The sequence below is a fragment of the Elephas maximus genome, chromosome 11 (assembly GCF_024166365.1).
Source record: "Elephas maximus indicus isolate mEleMax1 chromosome 11, mEleMax1 primary haplotype, whole genome shotgun sequence".
Lineage (NCBI taxonomy): Eukaryota > Metazoa > Chordata > Mammalia > Proboscidea > Elephantidae > Elephas > Elephas maximus.
This window is the reverse complement of record NC_064829.1, coordinates 44378021-44397257: the sequence shown is the minus strand read 5'-3', so window position 1 is coordinate 44397257 and position 19237 is coordinate 44378021. Positions and strand designations below refer to the sequence as shown.

Below are 19237 nucleotides of genomic sequence, written 5' to 3'. Positions count from 1 at the left end.
AAATCTACAACAGTTAACAGGTAGGTTGTTTATCAGAAACCAGTGATGGAAAGCTGCATTGAAGACCTGTATTCTGTGCCGTGGACAGAGTGAGGCGGAAAGTGAGTCCTAAGATACCTCACCTTGAACTTTCGCTTCATTATGGCCCCAAATGCCGAGTTAATACAGGGGGAATTTCAGCATCAGGGGACATATTTAGTGACTGCGCTCCTTGCCCTCTACTACCTGGCTCATGCCCCACAGGTTCATGCTATTGTACCCACCTGTCCATACAGATGACACTAAAAAAATAACCCAAACAATTCAACACAGAGGTTGCTTCTTTAAAAGCATGCATGATTTGAACTCAATTACTTTTCAAAATAACAACTAAAGTTTGTGTTTTATTTCAAATTGTTTTAAGCAAATTGCTTTTGCATGCACAAAAACAAAAAAATTTCAGCATTTCTTATCCTTCTTTAGAGGCATTTTCTTGCAATGATTTTTGTTGCTTTGTTCCTTTGAGAAAGTAATCAAACACTCTTACTTTTGTTTTTCACATCTCTAACTAATTTAAACCATTTGTTCACTGCTGAAAACTTATGAGGCTGCCATCTGCCAGTTTATTTTATTTTTTTTACACATCACCAGCAACAGAAATAGCCAGAAGGCAGCGGAATGACAGGTCAAAGTCACCGCCTAGAAGCTGATGGCCCTTTTGTCCGATAAGCAGATAGTATGATGAGGCACGTTTAACCTGCTTGTTTACCCTATCAGTAAATTTACTGAGGGTTTATATGATCACCATTTGGTTTCACAGGAAGAAAAACATCAAACAAGACACATATGTAATAACCTCAGTGTTTTTAGCTTTCTCCCAGGCAGTGTTTGCTCCAGCACTCTCTAAGCATACTTGCTTATATAGCTGAAAGCTGTGTTTCAGAGAAAAATGCAGAAGTCTCCAAAACTATAGGGTTCGGATATCTCATTTACTTGAAGATAAGGCCAAAGTGAGCAATTACTTGGCTTTGTAAGTCTGGGCAGATTCTGGGCTAGTTAAGGATCTAGCACAAGGATTTTGGTGACAATAGCGAACAGCTGAAGTACATACACCTGAGCCTGGTTTGTACACAACTTGCACATTCGCATGAGAAAATGGCTTTCCATTCACGTTATGATTCCTAATTATTTTCACGTAGAGACTTTTTTTCTAATTTCTGAAAGCGTCTTGATATTCTCTCATACTCATGACTACTCAGTGAGGCATATGTAAAAAGGATGTGTTTCATCAGACTTACAGATGAAGTGACTTGCCTAAGGCCATGATGGGTCAGCCAGAGCAGAGCTGGAGAACAACAGATGGGCTCCTCCTAGTTTCCTAGTGCCAGTTCCACAGTTCATGGGGATACAACCAGAAACGCAAAAATAACAGTATGGCGAAGTCACCCAGTGGTTGAGATATTCTGATTCCTCGGTGCTCCGGTGCTGACTGTGATTCTCATGGCCAGGCTTATCTGTGTGTCTGGTGCCTGGCTCAGGCACCCACAGGCAGGGGCTGCACAGCACAACCTGATTGAAAAGATGCTGTAGTTTTGTACATGTGGCCAAACAGAACCTCTGTTTCTGGGATGCTGACAGGCCTAGCAAACTGAGCTGAAACCATTCAGTTGTGCTACCTTCTGTGAAGACTCTGGCTATATAGAAATTAGAAAGGAAGAAAGAAAAGGAAAACTCTCCATGCTTCTATTGTGATAACTTGATGACATTTTACTTGGGAAAATATCACTAATGCTACTTAGAAGATGGCCCCAAAGTAATTTTCCAAAGTTTAATATGCTTATGAAAAAAGACTTCCTTAACGAAGTTAGTTAACTTACTCCCTCTGGTTTTCCTGACAAATCTGAATACATATCACTGGGTTGCTAAGCAAAGCCACAGGACATCATTTAGTACATCCTAATTACATTTAGGTACACCAAGCCTTCGCCCCATTAGGCCGTGGGGCCATGCCACAGCGCCTGCATCCAGGAAGCAGACTGTTTGGCAAAAAGCCTTTTGGGCACAAACTGGAAATTTTATTAGCAAAGATCTGTAAGTACACAACTGTCGTGTCTTTTCGATCCTGATTTAACTCTTGAACAACCAGTCTAAAGAATAAGATCTGGGTGACTGATTTCATGGGGCAGTCACTGGTGGATCAGTGGCGAATTCTCACTTTCCATTTGGGAGACCTGGGTTCAATTCTCACCCAATACCCCTCATGTGTGGCCACCACCCATCTGTCAGTGGAGGCTTGTGTGTTGCTATGATGTTGAACTAGTAGAGCTTTCAGACTCAGACAAATTCAGGAAGAAAGGCTTGGAGATCTACTTTCAAAAATCAGCCAACGAATACCCTACCCTATGGATCACATGGTCTGATCTGCACCCGATCTTGAGGATGGCACAGGACCTGGTAGGCTTTGTTCCAATGTGCACAGGGCCACCATGAGTCGGGGGCCAACCTGATGGTAACTAACGACAACTCACCTCAGGAGCACAGGTGTCTGGACCATCTACACCCCTCAAACAGCGCTCAGATCAGTGACTGGAGACAGCAGGTGATGGCAGAGAGTGCCTTGGATCCCCATTTTCCAAGAGGGCTGGCTTTCACTGGAGTCTCCTTAGCCATGACTGACAGGAACTGAGGCATATAGTCTCTGGGATCTACCCAGGACAACCTTTAGATCGATGGTTCTCAGCCAGGGTGATTTTGCCCACAGGGGACATTCGATAGTGTGTGGAGATGTTTTTTGGTTTTCACAACCTGGAGGAGTGCTTCTGCATCTCGTGGCCAGGGATGTGCTAAACATGGTACAACACACAGGACAGCCCCTCACAACAAAAATTGTGCAGCCTAAATGTCAATAATCCTGAGGTTGAGAAACGCTGTTTTAAAACACAACTGTTACATAAAAATGACGTAGCTCCATGTATTGTTCTGAGTAAATATGAATCTATTGAGGACTCAGGACACAATAAAATCTCAGTAAGGGTTTATTGGAATCCCTGGGTAGTGCAAACAGTTAAAGCACTCAGCTTCTAACCCAAAAGTTGGAGGTTTGAGTCCATCCAGAGGTGCCTCGGAAGAAAGGCCTAGCAATCTACTTCTGAGATATCAGCCACTGAAAACCCTATCGAGCACAATTCTACTGTAACACGCATGGGGATGCCATGAGTTGGAGTCAACTCGATGGCGACTGGTTTGTTGTTTAAGGGTTTACCAGCATTTTCTGTGGCCATGTCTTCTCATTTCTAATTGTTCCATGTATCAGCTACTCCCTGGGAGACCAGAGGCAGCACTGTGAAGTGGACTGCCTCACCTCCTCCGGCTTCTCCCTCCCCTTCCAGATTCCCTCTTATTCTTTCTGGCACACAAACTTGGGCTTGGAGTGCCCCTCTGGGGCCTGCCACCCCCAAGGCCGATGGCCTGGACTCTAGACTCCAGAGCTCACATTCTAGCTCAACCTCTCACTGGCTTGTGACCTTGGGCACAGACTAACATTGGGATTCACTTGTGGGATGGCAAAACATGATAGTACGTCCCTCAGAAGTTTTTGACAAGAATCTGTGTAAAGCCCCTACCTGGTGCCTGGCCCCCAATAAGAAAACTATGAAAGCCAGTTGTAGGGCTGTGTTGCGACTCCGTCCCCACTATCATTAACACTGCCATCCTTATTTCCTCCTGGAACAAACCGATGTTCACCAGGAAATCAGCCAGAGAAGGAAAAATACTATTTCAATTCATTCCAAAATGTGAGTACTGTATTGAAACGTTCCCCACCCAGGCAGAGGTCCATCTCAGGAAGGAGAAAAGGCAAACCCAGAGGAACCCATCTCTCCTGAGGGACTTTCAGGTTTTCATGATGAAGGAAAATACTTTTTAAGAGGGGAAAGTGTCATTTTTTCCGTCAATTGTGCTGGCTCTGGCTATGTTTGAAAACTCTCTGTATGAATCTGAAGCTTTTGTGGTCTACAAGTGACCCTGTTGGGTAAATGGGACAGCCTAGATGTGTGCTGTGCCCTGGCAGGTTGTTTTTCCTAGCTGACAGATGCTTTGCACTTGGTCTGCCCAGGTCAGCAGCTCTGCATGCCCCACGGCAGCCCACCCCCTTTTTCCTCCCCTGCTTTTCTGTGGGCACCCCAGAGTGGGGCCTCTCACACTACAGCCTGGTCTGTCCCTTCCTGATGTCTGGCAGCTGCCTCACCGTCCCTCTCTTTCTCAGCCTGCTGTCACCTTGCTCACCTCTTCATACCCTCTGCCCCAGTCTGCCACATGCCCTGACTCCCAGACTGCCCACCTGGGTATGTTTGCCTGCCTGGCTGCCTGGCCTGAGTCCAGGGCTCGAGATCAATTTCCTCTCCAGCCAGGAGGGAAATGCACTTCCTTTCTTGTACCTGCTCTTGGAGCAGGTGTGTGTGTGTGTGTGCATGCGCGCGTGTGTGCGCATGCACGTATACATGTGCAGAGCTACTTGAGCCTCTAGGAAAACCATTCTTCCTGTGGAGGCCTCACCTTTCCAAAGCGCAAAGACACACTTGCCAGGTGGGTTCAGACCCAGCCTCGTATCGTGTGCACTTCAACTGTTGCCCCCCACTACCCCCACCACACACACACCCTCAGAGCTGTGGGTGAGTCTGCACCAGAGGCCCAGGCCCTTCTTCACTTCCTCACTGCTGATTTTCCATCAAGGGCTCATTCCTCCTCTCTGCAGTCAGGCTTCCTTGGCTCCCTCCACCCTCAAGTCTTTCAAGTAAGACTATGTATGAATGTACAGGGGGGGTTTAAAGAGGTCCAGGGCTCCCTGCCAATAGGAGGATGGGATGGGTGTTACGCAGGGCAACAAAGCAGTGTTCCCGGATGCCCGCTTTGGCCTGGCAGCCCCTCAAGAATATATGGCCCTCCTGCAGGAATCTGTAGGCTGGGCCACTGGCTCCACTCACTCCCCATCATGAAACTATGAGATTTAACTTGCTATCAGCCTGTGGTAAAAGGAGAGCATGGCCTGGTGGAAGAACACTGAACCCTGGCAGAGCAGGTGAGCTGTGTGGCTCCAGCTGGGCCACTGACCAGCTGCAGGGTGCAACCAAGTCACCCAACCTCTCTCCCTTTCTGACATCAGGCTCAACAAATACTAAAGACTCGGCTAGCTCAGCTTCTCCAGCTTATCTCTACAAACCCCAACGAGTGCCACCAGAGAAACAAAGTCATTTACCTGGATGTGAACATGTACCGAAACCCTCACTTATAATATCCCACACTACAGAAAAATGACAGCTGTTGGACCATGTGTTAAACATATTTGGTTTGAAATGGTGTGAAAGAAGATGGTACCAGTCTCCTGAGGAAGGTATCATATTCTTCTTCCATTTCAGAGACGGACAGAGTGTGGTCAGAGGAAGGCCTGCACATGGACCAGAGAGTGAGGGTCTCTGAACTCTACAGCAAAGTGGGGGTTTCCCCCCAAGAATTTAAAAAACTGTGAGAATTATTAATATCACTCAGAGTCTAGCTGAGGGTAGAAAAATGGTGAGCCAGCCTATGGAGAAAATCATACGGGACAGGGTAATGCTTCACATATACAACGTATTACTGAACACAAGTCGTGCTCCACAGAGCTTCTCTTACCTCAATTCCTTCTTTGTTTAAGGCATATTCATCAAAATTCAAAATGGCTATCTTAATTGTTCTTGGAGGGGGCAGGACCGTCAGACCGATATTTATAGCGTTGCTCCTCTTGGAATCCAGCACGATGACCTCCTGCCTTTTCCCATCGGCAGCAGTTTTCTTGTGATAAAATAAGGAGAATCCAATATTAATGCATCATCTTTGGTCCTATCCGTGTTTCATTATTAAAAGCCTAAGCTCTTTCAATTCACTGCTCGTTTAGAGATGAAAACAAACGGCTCAGATTCAGCCCAGGGAACGACTGGCTACCGCTCAGTACAGAAGAAAGAGATCAGGGGTTGCTCTGAGCAGCTGCCAAGCTTGGGTTAGCAATGGAACTTCGCAAGTCAGACACATTACAAAATAAAATTGATTTTCCTTCAATTGGGAAAAATGTGATATTTTGCAAGGGAGAAAAAAAAAACCTTGTTTTTTTCCATAGAAGCAGTGGAAACAAAATTCAAGCCTTTCAGAGTTCCCTTGCAGTGGTCTACGAGGTGTCGGAATGTGTCCTTGTTGGCCTTAGTGCAAATGGCCTGTGTTCAGAGATGGCCAACGCACATGCCGAGAAGGTAGGACTGACAGACGGAGGCAGGCATCTTTGGGGACAGTGGCATTGGCCTGCCAGCCCCTTCAGGTCCCTGGTCACATCACCTGAGGTGCTCCCTCTCACCATTCAAACATCCTGCACCCCTAATAGCAGCACACGTCCACCTGTCCTGCCGCACTTGGATATCTGCACAGCTGGTCGCTGGGTCTGAGGTTATGAAGGCAAACAAAGAGCACATGCTGGTAGAAAGGGATGAGGAAAGAGCAGGCAGAGAGGCTGAGGAAGGAGGGCAGGGACAGGAAGTGTCTTGGCGTCCTCATACAGCCCTTGTGTGTACAGCTTCTCTGCCAGCTTGGGTGCACCCCAGGGCCGTGCTCACCTCTGGTGCCCCGGCAGCCAGCCCAGGGCTAGCGCATGGGTGCAGCTCAAGAAATGTGTGATGTGCTGAGCCAATGCTCCTCCCTGCCCAGAGCTGTGACCACAGGCCTCCACCTTCCCCTTCAGCTCTGGGGTGCTAAGGGCTAGTGAAGGGTGGTAGGAAGAAGCCTGGCTCAGCGAGCTCCCTGTGCGGGCTTGGGTTTCCTCTGAGGCATGTCCATTTGGTTCATGTGACAAGTTCCTAGGCCTGTGCCCAGTCTTGGATGACAAATCTGAATAAGGCACAGCAGCTCTCCTGAAGGAACAGACAAGTGCAGAGCATGGTGATGGCCGGGCTCACTGTGTGAGGGGGCTCAGGGATAGGGCAAATTATCTGGTGATGGAAGGGGTCAGGGTTCTGACACCTGAGCTGGGTCCTAAAGAAATGACTAGGATCTAGCCTGGGGCTGGGAAGGGAAGATAAGGAGGTAAGAAGCTGCTCTGTCTAGGTTGATGGGAGCCATTAGGGATGAGGAGGAGGGTTAGCTAGGGCTATATAAGGGAGTGGCTATGTGAGCTGGCTGAGGGGCTTGGACCCAGCAGCTGACTGCTGCTCACCATCTGGTCTCCAGTGCTGAGGGTCATTCTCTCCTCCAATGTGAAGAACCTGAAAGGGCCAGAGAGGATCTGAGCTGTCTGGAGAAGCCGGCCTCTGCAGCACTACGCTGCCCTCAGGCTCACTGCTAAGAAGTGGGGAGCTGGAAAGGAGAAAGGGGCTGTGGCCCTCAGCACCATCTCACCCAAAACCAAAACCAAACCCATTGCTGTCAAGTTGATTCCGACTCATAGCGACCCTACAGGACAGAGTAGAACTGCCCCATAGGTTTTCCAAGGAGCGCTTGGTGGATTTGAACTGCTGACCCTTTGGTTAGCAGCTGTAGCTCTTAACCACTATGCCACTAGGGTTAATTTCCAGTGTGCTCTTCCAACTCAATTGCTGAAATTCTACTGTACATCCTTAAATATGCATTTGGGAATAAATAGAAATTTTTTCATGAAGAAAATAATGGGAAGCTTCCCAGCTGTTTTGGGGCCTGGTGGTCAGGAGGGGCAATTCTGGTGTGTTTTAATCATCAGCTTTGAACAGAGGGCCCCAGGGACATGTGGTGGGATGCTTCCCCACTCTGCAGGGCAAGCTCATCCTCTTCATGTTTAATCAAATAAGCTTAGTCAGTAGCTCTGGAAAATTCTCCATTTACCTTCTAAATCTAATTAAAAATATTATTTTGTATGTGGGATGCTAAGAACAAATGAGAAAAGGTCTGATAAAACGCCAAATACACGCAAAGAAGAAGGATGCCACAACTTGCAATGACAACTTTGGGGTGCTGGGGTGCCCACTTCTTCTGGCACTACATGGCACCTATCCAGCACCCATCCCCTCCTCCCTGTTTACCAACAGAACCGTGATTTTGTTCAGGCTGCCAATGTGTCCAGTTATAATCAATCACCTCCCTGGGCCCTTTGGAGCTATGCCTGGCCGTGTGACTTAGCTCTGGCTTTTGTTTCCCTGATTAAAAAAGAACAGATCATGGGCCACTCCTTTTGCCCTTCCCAGTCTTCCTGCCTAGAATGTGGTCATGAGGCCTAGAGGGGCAGAAACTGACGTCTCATGAGCATGAGGAATGAAGCCACATAAGGATGGCAGAATGGAAAGACAGAAGGAGCTGGGGATGGGACCTAGCATTGGAGGAGCAATTGCCCACAGGCATGATCCAGTACAGGAAGTGTTTATCAGCTGCAGGGATTCATTGGGAATCATTAGCCCTTGACCCCTCATCCATACAGTCTCCTTCACTCTAGGAGCAAGGGAAGATGCCTGGGCAGGCCCAGCTAGCTCTGTTGGAGTCTTTGTGAAAATAAGTTGATGCCTGTTAGGGGGAGACATAACCTTGTAGCAAAAAGGTTGGAGAAAAGCACCACTCAGATTTTAGCCCCTGTCCCCTCAGCCAGTATTCCTGTGCAGTGACTGTTCCTGGATACGAAGTCTCAATATTGTAAGGATGCTCATTACCTTTCATCTAATATACACTTTTAAAATAATTCTATTAAAATTCCAACAAATTTTTGGAATTAGAAAAAAAAATTCTAAAGTTAATATAAAAGAATACATGTGTAAAAATAAAGCAGGCATATTCTAAAAAATGACATATATAACATCTACCCAATCAACTATAAAAACTTACTGTAAAGCTGATGTAATTAAAATGTGTACCATTGGCACCAGAATAGTTAGAATGATAGGACAGAACAGAATGAAAGAACAAACTCAGACCCAGGGCTTTCCTGCAAGAAGATTGGTGACCCAGAATCCAGCATGAAAGGCTGATTTCTAATACAGAACAACAAAAAAACGGAACTTTAAGTCTGATACAGGATATAAAATCAAAAGAGCTTCTGACCTAAAATAAAATGGCTGAACTAATGCTAAAAGCTCAATGTGTAACCTTTTACATAGATTCAAAGTCTGTTGCTTAGGAACCAACCCTATTATTAAGGCTTTGTGGTTAGGTTAGGACTGTGAATCAGTAACCAAACATTATTGGAAACTCTTTGTGTTAGAGCTCTCCAAGTAATCTGATGCTGAGGGCAAGGTAATGTTTAACAACTTGTTCCCAACAGTAGCAGTCATGCCATTGTCATGCCATTGTTTGTGATCAGCCATGAGACCCTGTCCACGAACACACATCTTGTAAGTATGTCTTTCAGCCAATCAAAGTATGTTATTGGTTATTAACATAACCAATAATGTTAAAGGTTATGCTTTGCCTTGTCCCGCCTTTGACCGTCCTCAATCACCGTAAACCAACCAGAATATTACATTTATAGTTTCTTATACAGCAGAATAACTATGGTTGATTTGTACTCCCTCCTTCGGAATCCATGAGGTTCAGACCCTGAGGTCTTCATGATTCCCTCATTCGAGTGATACACTGACTTCAATAGATCTCTTTGATTTTACTTGAATAGAGTTGGAGAGTCTTTCCTCTACAACAAGTCAAACAAACAAATATGGAAGGTTAGCATCGTGACAGGTTGGATTGACTGCCATTTCCCTTCCTAGAGGAAAAGCTGGGAGACAGTAGGGGCATAGGCTTGTGTGGGAATAGCCAGCAATCAGCACAGTAGGAGTATACACATCTGAGGAGACCTCCCCCACTCCTTGCTTACTGGGTCCATGTCGACCAGGTAACAACACCCCCTCTGACTGGAGTCTCTGTGATGGCATGAGACACCAAACCCTGAGCAGAGGCAGAAGAGACTGAGAAACAAGCTCAGTTCTCCAAGAGGGTCTTTTTTGATTGGCTGTGTGTTTTCATGTATTTATTTATTGCCTCTCTTCAATATGGAAACCCTGGTGGCATAGTAGTTAAGAGCTACTGTTGCTAACCAAAAAGTTGGCAGTTCAAATCCACCAGGTGCTCCTTGGAAACCATATGGTTTCTATGTGTCTATAGGGTCCTATAGGGTCTCTATAAGTTGGAATCAACTCAACAGCACCGGGTTTGATTTTTTTTTTCCTTCAATATATTCCATTGCCTTAAACAGTGATTTCCTGAGAGTGTGCTATGTGCCTAGCCCTCAAATGGGAACATTTCATGGGGAGGAACAAAAAATGCATACCTGTGGAGGGCCAGGATGAACCCTGACATAGATGGTCAGTTCTGGGACAATAGGAAATAGGGTTTCTGTTTCAATTCTCTGATAAAACTTCAATCTGCCAAACCTCTGCTACCTTCCTCAGCAAGTTTCAAGAAATGTTAGGAAAGAAGGATTTTGGAAGGAGGTTCCTGTGGGCCCAGGCTCCATGCACAGGGAACTAGACTAGGGCTAGGCTGGATGTGAAAACAGGAACCACTATCTCTGGGACGAGCCAGCAAAAGGATGAAAGTGATTCCATGTTGGAGAAATGGCTATGGAGCTGTCTCTGAACATGCTACTTTCCCTAATATGTCCAGAAGTATTCAAGGGAAGAGAGGAACCTGCTTCTTTAAGTGAGGAGGAGGGGCTGTGGGAAGAAACCAGGCTCTGTTTTGTTTGCAGAAAGTTTAGTTAAGTGGAACTCTTGAGCAGAACCAAGCAGCAATACACAGCGTGTAGCAAAGCACCTCCTTCCAAGACGCAACTCTGAGGGAGCCTCACACATGCCAATAGGAGCCCTTCCCCATGGGAGAAATATGGTCTCTGGAGAAATGCTTCAGCCTAGGATGCCATGTAGGGTTTTGCTTACACGGCCCAGAACACTGTAGGGAGGGGGCTGGGGGGTGTGGACAGCCTAGACGGGTAAGAGAGAGATCTTATTCTCTATAGAAAAAGACACTGTTGAGGTGAGCACAGAACTCTTAAAAAAAAAGGGCAGAAACCAAGGCCATTCTATCCCTTTTCCTTAAGCTGTCCAAGAGGGGTGAGGGTCCAGCTCCCAGGAAGACAGAAGTGATCCCTTCTAGGTGGAAATCTCAAATAGACGCCACCCAAGACCAAAAGAGTGACAGGCTTTCTGGGAAGCACAAGAGGAGGTGGCAGATTTAAGCAGTGATTCTTAGCTGCCAAGGCCTAGGGGAAGGGCTGTGACTTCTCTCTACAGCTCAGATTCACTTGGTGATCAGCTACCTAGGTTGGAGTCCCCTTTCTAGAACCAGCCATCCCCAAGAGGTTGGGCCTGCATATTCAACCACAGTAAGGGACAGAAAGTCACCTGTGATAATAAGAATATTCTCTAGATCAGCTAAGCCAGGTGTTAAGATTCAGCTGGAAATGAGCCGGTGCAGAGACACAAATCCCCCCAGGCACAATGTTGATGGGACACCAATCCTTGATGCAGAGATGAGGACTAACTGTCTCATGGGAGAATACACACTAGTCAGGTTTTTGGATAGAACACCACCTCCAAGAACAAGTATTTCAGAATCTGCAGGCAAAGAAAAGCAACATACATGATTCTGAATGGTTATCAAGGGTAGGTGACTGCCCAGTGTAAGAGGGACCTTATCTGATTACATTCAGCATCACAGGGAAAGGAAAAGGCTGTAACTTCCCTGGGGCATAGCCATTCAATTTAGGAAAAGAGAAGGGTGGGAATTCAGCAGTTAGGGAAAGGTGGAAAAGGAAAATTTAAAGGGTCAATTGCAATCATTATGCTTAGAGACTAATTTAAATCACACATTGGAAGCCCAGAAAAGTTGCGTGGAAAAGGTTAAGAAAATTAATAGCATAAAACGATGGTCCCGTTAGCACATCGACATGGCTATGTGTAGTACACAAGCGTGTTCACTCCCACCTCTCTGGATCCACTCAACAACCCTAGGAAGTCAGGCACACTGAATCAGGCCTGGTTTCTTATTTTTTCCCTCATAGGGGGAAATAGGCTCAGAGAGGTTGATTGACTTTCTCAAGGTCACATGGTTAGGGGGGGAGCCAGGCCAGATGAAATTTGAAATTGCTAATATAATAGCAAAACATAAAGGTCACCTGGAGAAGGCGGAGTCTCTTTTAAAATGGCATGGTTGCCCACGAGAAGAAGTGCACACAACATGAACTGGAAGGCAGCCAGGACAAAATGGAATCCAGGTAGCACACAGACAAGAGCCCTGAAAGGTAAGAGAAACTTTCCAAAGCAGCCATGTCATTGAGGTGGGTCAGCTGGGGTCTCAATCCATTCATTGCTGTGTGACCATGGCAAGTCACTGAACCTCTCTGTGCCTCAGTTTCCTCTCTGGCACCTACCCCACAGGGTTTATATGAGGATTGAATGAGATAACAGATGTAAAGCACAGAAAACTATGCCTGCCCCCTGGTAAATACTGTAGAAGTGTTGGCTAGGACTGTCAGACAAGTATTATCGGTAAAGTGCTTAGAACAATGCCTGGTCCACTGAAAAGTGCTTTCTAAGAATTAGCTATTAGCTATTTTCACCACCAAGCACTCCTTTTTATTATTTTTATTCCACTGACACAGTATTTTAAAAATATGTGGTCTACCAATGCATATTTTTGTTTAACTACTGCATCCATCACATCAATTGATCGAAAAACCAAAAAACACAAAAAACCAAACCTGTTGCCACCAGGTCGATTCTGACTTATAGTGACCCTAAAGGACAGAATAGAACTGCCCCATTGGGTTTCCAAGGAACGCCTGGTGGATTTGAACTGTCGACCTTCTAATTAGCAGCTGTAGCTCTTAACCACTACGCCACCAGGGTTTCCAAGACCTACACAAATAAGAACATCAGATCAGATCTGCATCACCACCTGCAGTGTGATAGCTCCAGGTGAAAGAGAGAAGACTTGACGATTAATCTAGCCTGCAGCATTCTCCTTCGGGGACATGTATGATTTACATGGGGCTTTGTAAATGACTGAAAATAGCTCATGGATGCTCATTAGAATCTTTGCAGACTCCCAGGCACACAGAAACTCAAGATGAGAAACAGGCAGCATTCCCTGAACATGGTGCGTGCGGAAGATCTGCTTTCAAAGGAGATGGTTGAAGATGTCTCGGTTTCTGCGCTTGAGGAGACTAGCGTGGTGATTTCCACATGCCACATCCCCTTCTGAGGCTGGCAGACTGGATTTCAGGCTTGGTCAAAACAAGTGCTGAAGAAAAATCAGGAAATTCTGCTTCTCTGCCAGGAGGTATGGCCACCTCCGTGACCGATGGCAGAAGGGCAAACATTAGGTCACTGCTACTAGCTGGCAGAAACTCAACTCAAATAAGAAGAAACAGATCTGATCATCTACTGACATTTTGTTTAGACCAGTGGTTTACAACTTTGGGTGCATAAAAGAATCCCCAAGGACACTTTTTAACAATAGTGATGCCTCTTGTGCTTACCTTGCTTACTAGATCACCTGTAGTGAACAATTTCACATATTTTTCAACATATCACCGATTCTGCTTCTGGGTGTGGCTGGCGTCTGTCTCTCTCCCAAGCCCAAAGCACCCTTCTACAGAATCAAAGCCTCTTTTCAAATTTACAATCCGTGATGGGGGCAGATGACTCAGTAAGCAAACTAAGCACAGGCTTACTTGTACTTATTAATCCTTAGTGAAATTGTTGAATAATCCACCCCATTCCTGGGTTCATCCTCAGAAATTCTGGTTTATTTGGTCTGGAGCAGATCCCAGTCATCACTAATGTTCTACAGATCTCTTGTTCAATCAGTTACTGATTTACGCTTTTAAAAAGACTACAGGCTTTTGAGAGTAGATTGTTAGGTGAGTAGAAAGTTGTTATGTCAAGAAAGAAGAGGAATACACTTTAAAATAGGAAGCAAAAAGCAAGAGTAAGAGGACATTTCTCATAAAGGAAAAACAGTAGCAGGTTTCCCTGATTCCAAAATGTAGCAAAGACTGGTCTTGCCATTTTTATGGAAGATGGTGAATAAAGTCCCCAAGGGTATAGATAATGGAAGAAGTGTTTATGGGTGCTAAAAGGAGCCCTGAGGTGCCCAACAAATGCTAAGCTCATCCCAGGACTGGCAGCTAAGCTGTCCGTTACAAGAAGTGGCCCTTCTGTGCTTAGTGGTTAAAGGAGCTTGAGAGGGGCCTGGGGCTGAGTGTGGCTGAGTCCTGAAGATGCAGCCCCACATTCTGCTGCAGCTAACACCACGCAGTCGAGTTGTGTGTGTGGTTTATGGAAACAGAACAGAAGCCCTGGGCCATCAATCCACACAAGCAGGATGCCAGTGCCTGTGGCACACCATTATCAGGTTCAGAGAAGGGCCACCGCAGCCATTGCAGGAAGGCAGAAACTTCCCATGAGGGGAGAGTAGGGAATGCGAAGAAGGGAGGCGGGAGAATCAGAGATTGTGGAGGCACGCAGTCTGGGAGGGCAAACAGCGCTTGTTTTCCAAAGCTTCCATAGAGGGCCACTCGGCTGAGTTTTTAAAGAGTAAATAAATGCTCTAAATGTTTACTAGAAATAAAGGTGCAACATTTAAAAAGTGGGCATTCAACATAGCACTTGTCACCCCATAAGGTGTTGTCACTGAAAATAGAAACTGGACCAAGGACGAGGCTTATTAAGAGAACTCCATGCATCTTGGACAACACCCTAAGTCTGAAAGCGCTTCCATGAAAGGCGACCTTTCTCTCACATGCTTCTCAGCATCACTGCCAGAGACCCTGGGCCTGGCTCGGCACAGCACAAGTTCTAGAAACGGTGTCATTCTTCCTCATTCCCGCCAACTGCCAAAAAAGTGACGGCATGGAATACTTTCAAAACTGTCTGTTGAAAAAGTGACACAGTGATACAATGATACAGATGCTACAAAAGATGTGACAACTATGGAATTTTCCTAAAGTCCCGTAATGAGACAGATGGCAAGATACCTGGGAAAGTGTTAAGGCAAAGAGACAGAACCCCTAAGTCTAAATAAAGGATGGAAGACCTGTAGTTAGGAATAAAAGTGTCTGAAGAGCTTGACAGAAATGGTTTGCTTTATTGTTAAATTCAGGGGAAAAAAGTATTAATTTCCCATCTTTGCCCTTTGAGCCTTCTATAGCAGAGGCTAGCAAACAGCTTTCCAGTGTTGATTTAGCTTATCTATTATATTACGCTAACGAGGACACTTTTGAGAAGGAATGGGAGAGCTCTTGATTATGCTAGGACCACAGACACACCCCAGGATCATTCTGGGCACACTAGAACGAGCCACCTCACTTAAGTGCCAAAGTTGTGTTTGGAATTCCAAGGTAGAATTCAAGCTTTCTGAGGGTGATGTTAAAAGAAAATAACTTATTTTCTTATGTCCAGAACTTGAATATAGAGTAGGAAAAATTTTCTCTTTTCCTCAGGAGAATGAAGCAGATCTTCAAACCAGTTCATTCTGGTTAGAACCCCTGCTGAGAATTTGTATTTCTAACAAGTTCCCAGGCGGTGGTAATACTGCTGGTTAGGGACCAGTTCTGAGAACGACTAGTGGAGCGGCGGTTCTCAAATTTATTGTGCATAAGAATCACCTGGGTATCTTGTTAAACTGTAGATTCTGATTCAGTATATCTGGGGTAGAAATGCAAATTTTCAGCAGTGGTTCAAACTGGACCGAACTGACTCAAAGCCCTGGGATAAAGCAGGGGGAGCCAGTGTGGAAAGGGGTAGGAGTGGGGAACACAGAGCTCCTTTGGTGCCTCGTTTTTCACTTTAAGTCATTGGTTCAGTCTAGATTACACTTTATAATCACCGGGGGAAGCTTCTCTGACTCAAAGCGACCCTATAGGACAGAGCAGAACTGCCCCATAGTGTTTTCAAGGAGCGCCTGGTGGATTCGAACTGGCAACATTTTGATTAGCAGCCAAATGCTTAACCACTGTGAATCAACTCGATAACAATGGGTTTTGTTTTTTGGAGGAGCTTTTAAAACAACCCAAATTGGGCTCCCCCGAACCAATTAAATCATCATCTCCAATTTTTCCTAAGAAGTCACTGCTAATAAAGTCTGATGTGTTTCAAAACTTCAGGGTAAATAAAGTTAAACAGGTTTTTCCAAGTCCATTCTGGAGCCCCCTCCCTGTAACAAACCTAAGGAACTCAAGACAGTAAGACAGCACTGGGTCCCCAAAGGGGAAACCAAATTCCCTTCCTCCTTCTGGTCTCCTTTCCCACTCTATGCCTGATTTGGTCTGGCTGGAACTTTTGCTGCCCCTGATTAGGCGCAAGGGTTGGAAGGTAACTTTCTTTGGGCTCTTCAGGATAATGTCAAATCTGCGGAGGTTTCTTCCCTGTTCCTCCAGGTGCTTTCCGCCCTGACATCTCTCCCAGGGGTCACTTTAACTATCTCCACTGTGATTCACCACATCTTAGACCAGCAGTAGAGATACACCATGATGAAATTTAGCGCAGAATTTCTGTCTTTCTCCACAAGACATAATAAAATTCACCTAAGAAGATAAGTGTTTCTCCTGCTGAAAGAGGAAAATGGATCCAGTTCCAGAAACTATTTGGAAAGGAAACCAAAAAGTGCATCTTTCTTTTCTGATTGTTTCCATTACGTGGTCCCCCAGCCTTGGCTCTGGCACATGAACCTGAGTTTTTGGGGTGGCTTTGACAGTCATAACCATGACCCCTAGCCTGGTCTAGTATAAGTTTCCTGATGGAACCTACATCGATTCCCTTTGCTCTGCACTGCCCTGTGAAGTCCATTTCATTTTATATTTGTTGTGCTCTATGGTGGTTCCTGAAAAACTCCTTGTGAGCCAGAATTAGGAAGTGGCTGTTTACAGCTGCATTTTATGAAAATCACAGTCAAGGGCTAGAATCAGAAGGGAAACTGTATCTGTATTAATAACATATGAAAAAGATTTACCTCTCAAATGTGATGTGTTTTAATCCTAATTTGCAGTCTTACCTTTTGATGACATTGTATAAATTAACCCCCGTTTGCATTCTCTGTCTCCCAAAACAAAGGGATGTGCTCCTGAGTCTTGCTGGAGAACATTCTGGAATTAGTTTGGTAAACTTTTCAACATATTAAAACCAACCAGTTGCCATCGAGTCGATTCCAACGCATGGTGACCCCATGGGTGTCAGAGTAGAACTGTGCTCCATAGAGTTTTCAATGGCTGATTTTTTGGAAGTAGATCGCCAGGCCTTTTTTCCAAGGCACTTATGGATGAACTGAAATCTCCAACCTTTTGGTTAGCAGCCAAGCACGTTAACTGTTTGCACCATCCAGGGACTCCTTTCAACATATTACTTTCCTCTTTTGCTCCCACTTTAGAAAAACTAGGCAAACATTTGCCCCTTAGTAGGCAATAAATATTTTTCAAAAGCAAGACTGGAGCTTCAGGCTACTGAGAGAGACTTTTATCACCAACCAAACCAGCCACAGTGGGACCAACAGAAGGAAGGAGTTAAGTAGACCATCCATTGTGAGTCTTCTCCAGGAGACTATTTAATATTGTCATTTCCTTTTAAAAAATGAAGTTAGAAGGATCTTTACTGCCAAACTTATTACTCCCTTTATTCTTCCCTACCTTGAGTCAAGGTCTGCCCTTTCCCTAGCAACCATCAAGGGGATAAGCAACCACAGGAAGCCTATATATAGGGCACAGCAGCCTAATGAGCACTTGTGGGAGTAAGAAGGATGAAAGAGACTGGCCAGTTAGATCAGTGGGTTAGTGTGTGGTGTTGCCGAGGTTAGGTCTTGGGTAACTCCTGGCAGCCATTGGTAATTTACTGTCTTAATCCCAGCCAGTCTCCTTCCAAATGTCAGGCCTGATTGTAAGGAAGAGAGCATGTGGATGGCTGGAGAAGTCAGGACACAGAATCATTGAGAATCAGGGTCCAGCATGGTTTTCCTAGGCATCGTTTCCCATAGAGGACTGACGCCATCGCTTCTTTCAACTGGACAACAGGACTGATTGGGCATGTTTTCATCATTGGATCCCAGCAGTTTGGATTTATAAAAGGGGGAAAGCTGTAATTCTGACTTGAGGGATTCTTGAGGGTGGAAACGATTCAGATTCATGTCCTCACTAAAACTGGGCAGAAAGAGACACCGGAGTAAATGAATGCCAACCCAAGAAATGTAGCAATTCCTTTTAGAACACTGGATTGTGTTTAAAAAGGAAGTCAACCAATTAAAGGTCCTCAAATTGGCCTTCCAGCATCACACAATGGCAACAGGCTCTAACTCTGCCCTTCAGCTCCTTGTGTAAGTGCACTCTCGTCCCAAGGATGCTGCATGTAGGATTGGTATCTGACTGGGAGGTCTTGGAGTCTGGACCTCCAAGGAGGTCCACACACTCAAGGAGCTGACAAATTAAGCTACACGAGGTGCTAGAAATAATTCATGATAGTAAGCTCTTGCATGTTTACTCTAAATTATACTTTACAAAGTGCTTTCTAATATCCTTAGTTTCTGAGAAGAGAGGATCCTCTTAAATCTGTTTTAAATCTAAAAATATCCAGAATCACATTTTTTAAAACCAGTTCTTGAAGATATGTTCTCATGAGCACATAAAGTCAACTCTATCAATGCTCCTTATAAGTGAGGATGGCAAGACTTTGGCTTGCTCACTTTGGGCATGTCATCAAAAAAGACCAATTGCTAGAAAAGAACAATATGTTTGGTAGATGGTCAGGGAAACGCTCCATGAGATGGATTGATACAATAGCCACAACAATGGACTCAACATACCAAAGATCAAGAAGATGGCACAGGACCAGGCCATGTTTTCGTTCTGTTATACATATATCATCACCGTGAGTTGGAGCTGACTCCATGACAACTAAGAATAACAACAAATCAACGCAGTAAATCATTAGAAATAAAATTTGTGATCCACTATGGTGCAGTTTCCTGACCACTGTTCATCAGCCATGACCTTACCTTTGATGCCCCATAATTTCATGTACAGTGTTTCCCGTTCATAAAATTGGATATGTCATCTCTGTTAAAAATAACACCACAGCAATAATGCCTACAGGATTCTCGAACATTTACAAAAAATGAGAAATCTAGATACATGTGTAATGTTTACAGAATACTAAATATATGGCTATTTGGAAACATCTAGATAGCTGCAGTATGCTGACTCAGCCAAGGGATTATCGAATGACATGTCACTTGGATCACCGCC

General features: G+C 45.1%; 1 protein-coding gene across 5 annotated transcripts in view; it reads right to left on the bottom strand.

Annotated features, from left to right (window-relative positions):
- The window catches only part of FHOD3 (formin homology 2 domain containing 3), a 509300-nt gene that overhangs the window by 41768 nt on the left and 448295 nt on the right, over positions 1 to 19237 (bottom strand). For all 5 annotated transcript variants that reach the window (XM_049901902.1, XM_049901903.1, XM_049901904.1 and 2 more), the window contains one exon: positions 5647 to 5805. In XM_049901902.1, the coding sequence (XP_049757859.1) occupies positions 5647 to 5805 (159 nt within the window). The remainder of the gene's footprint in view (positions 1 to 5646; positions 5806 to 19237) is intronic.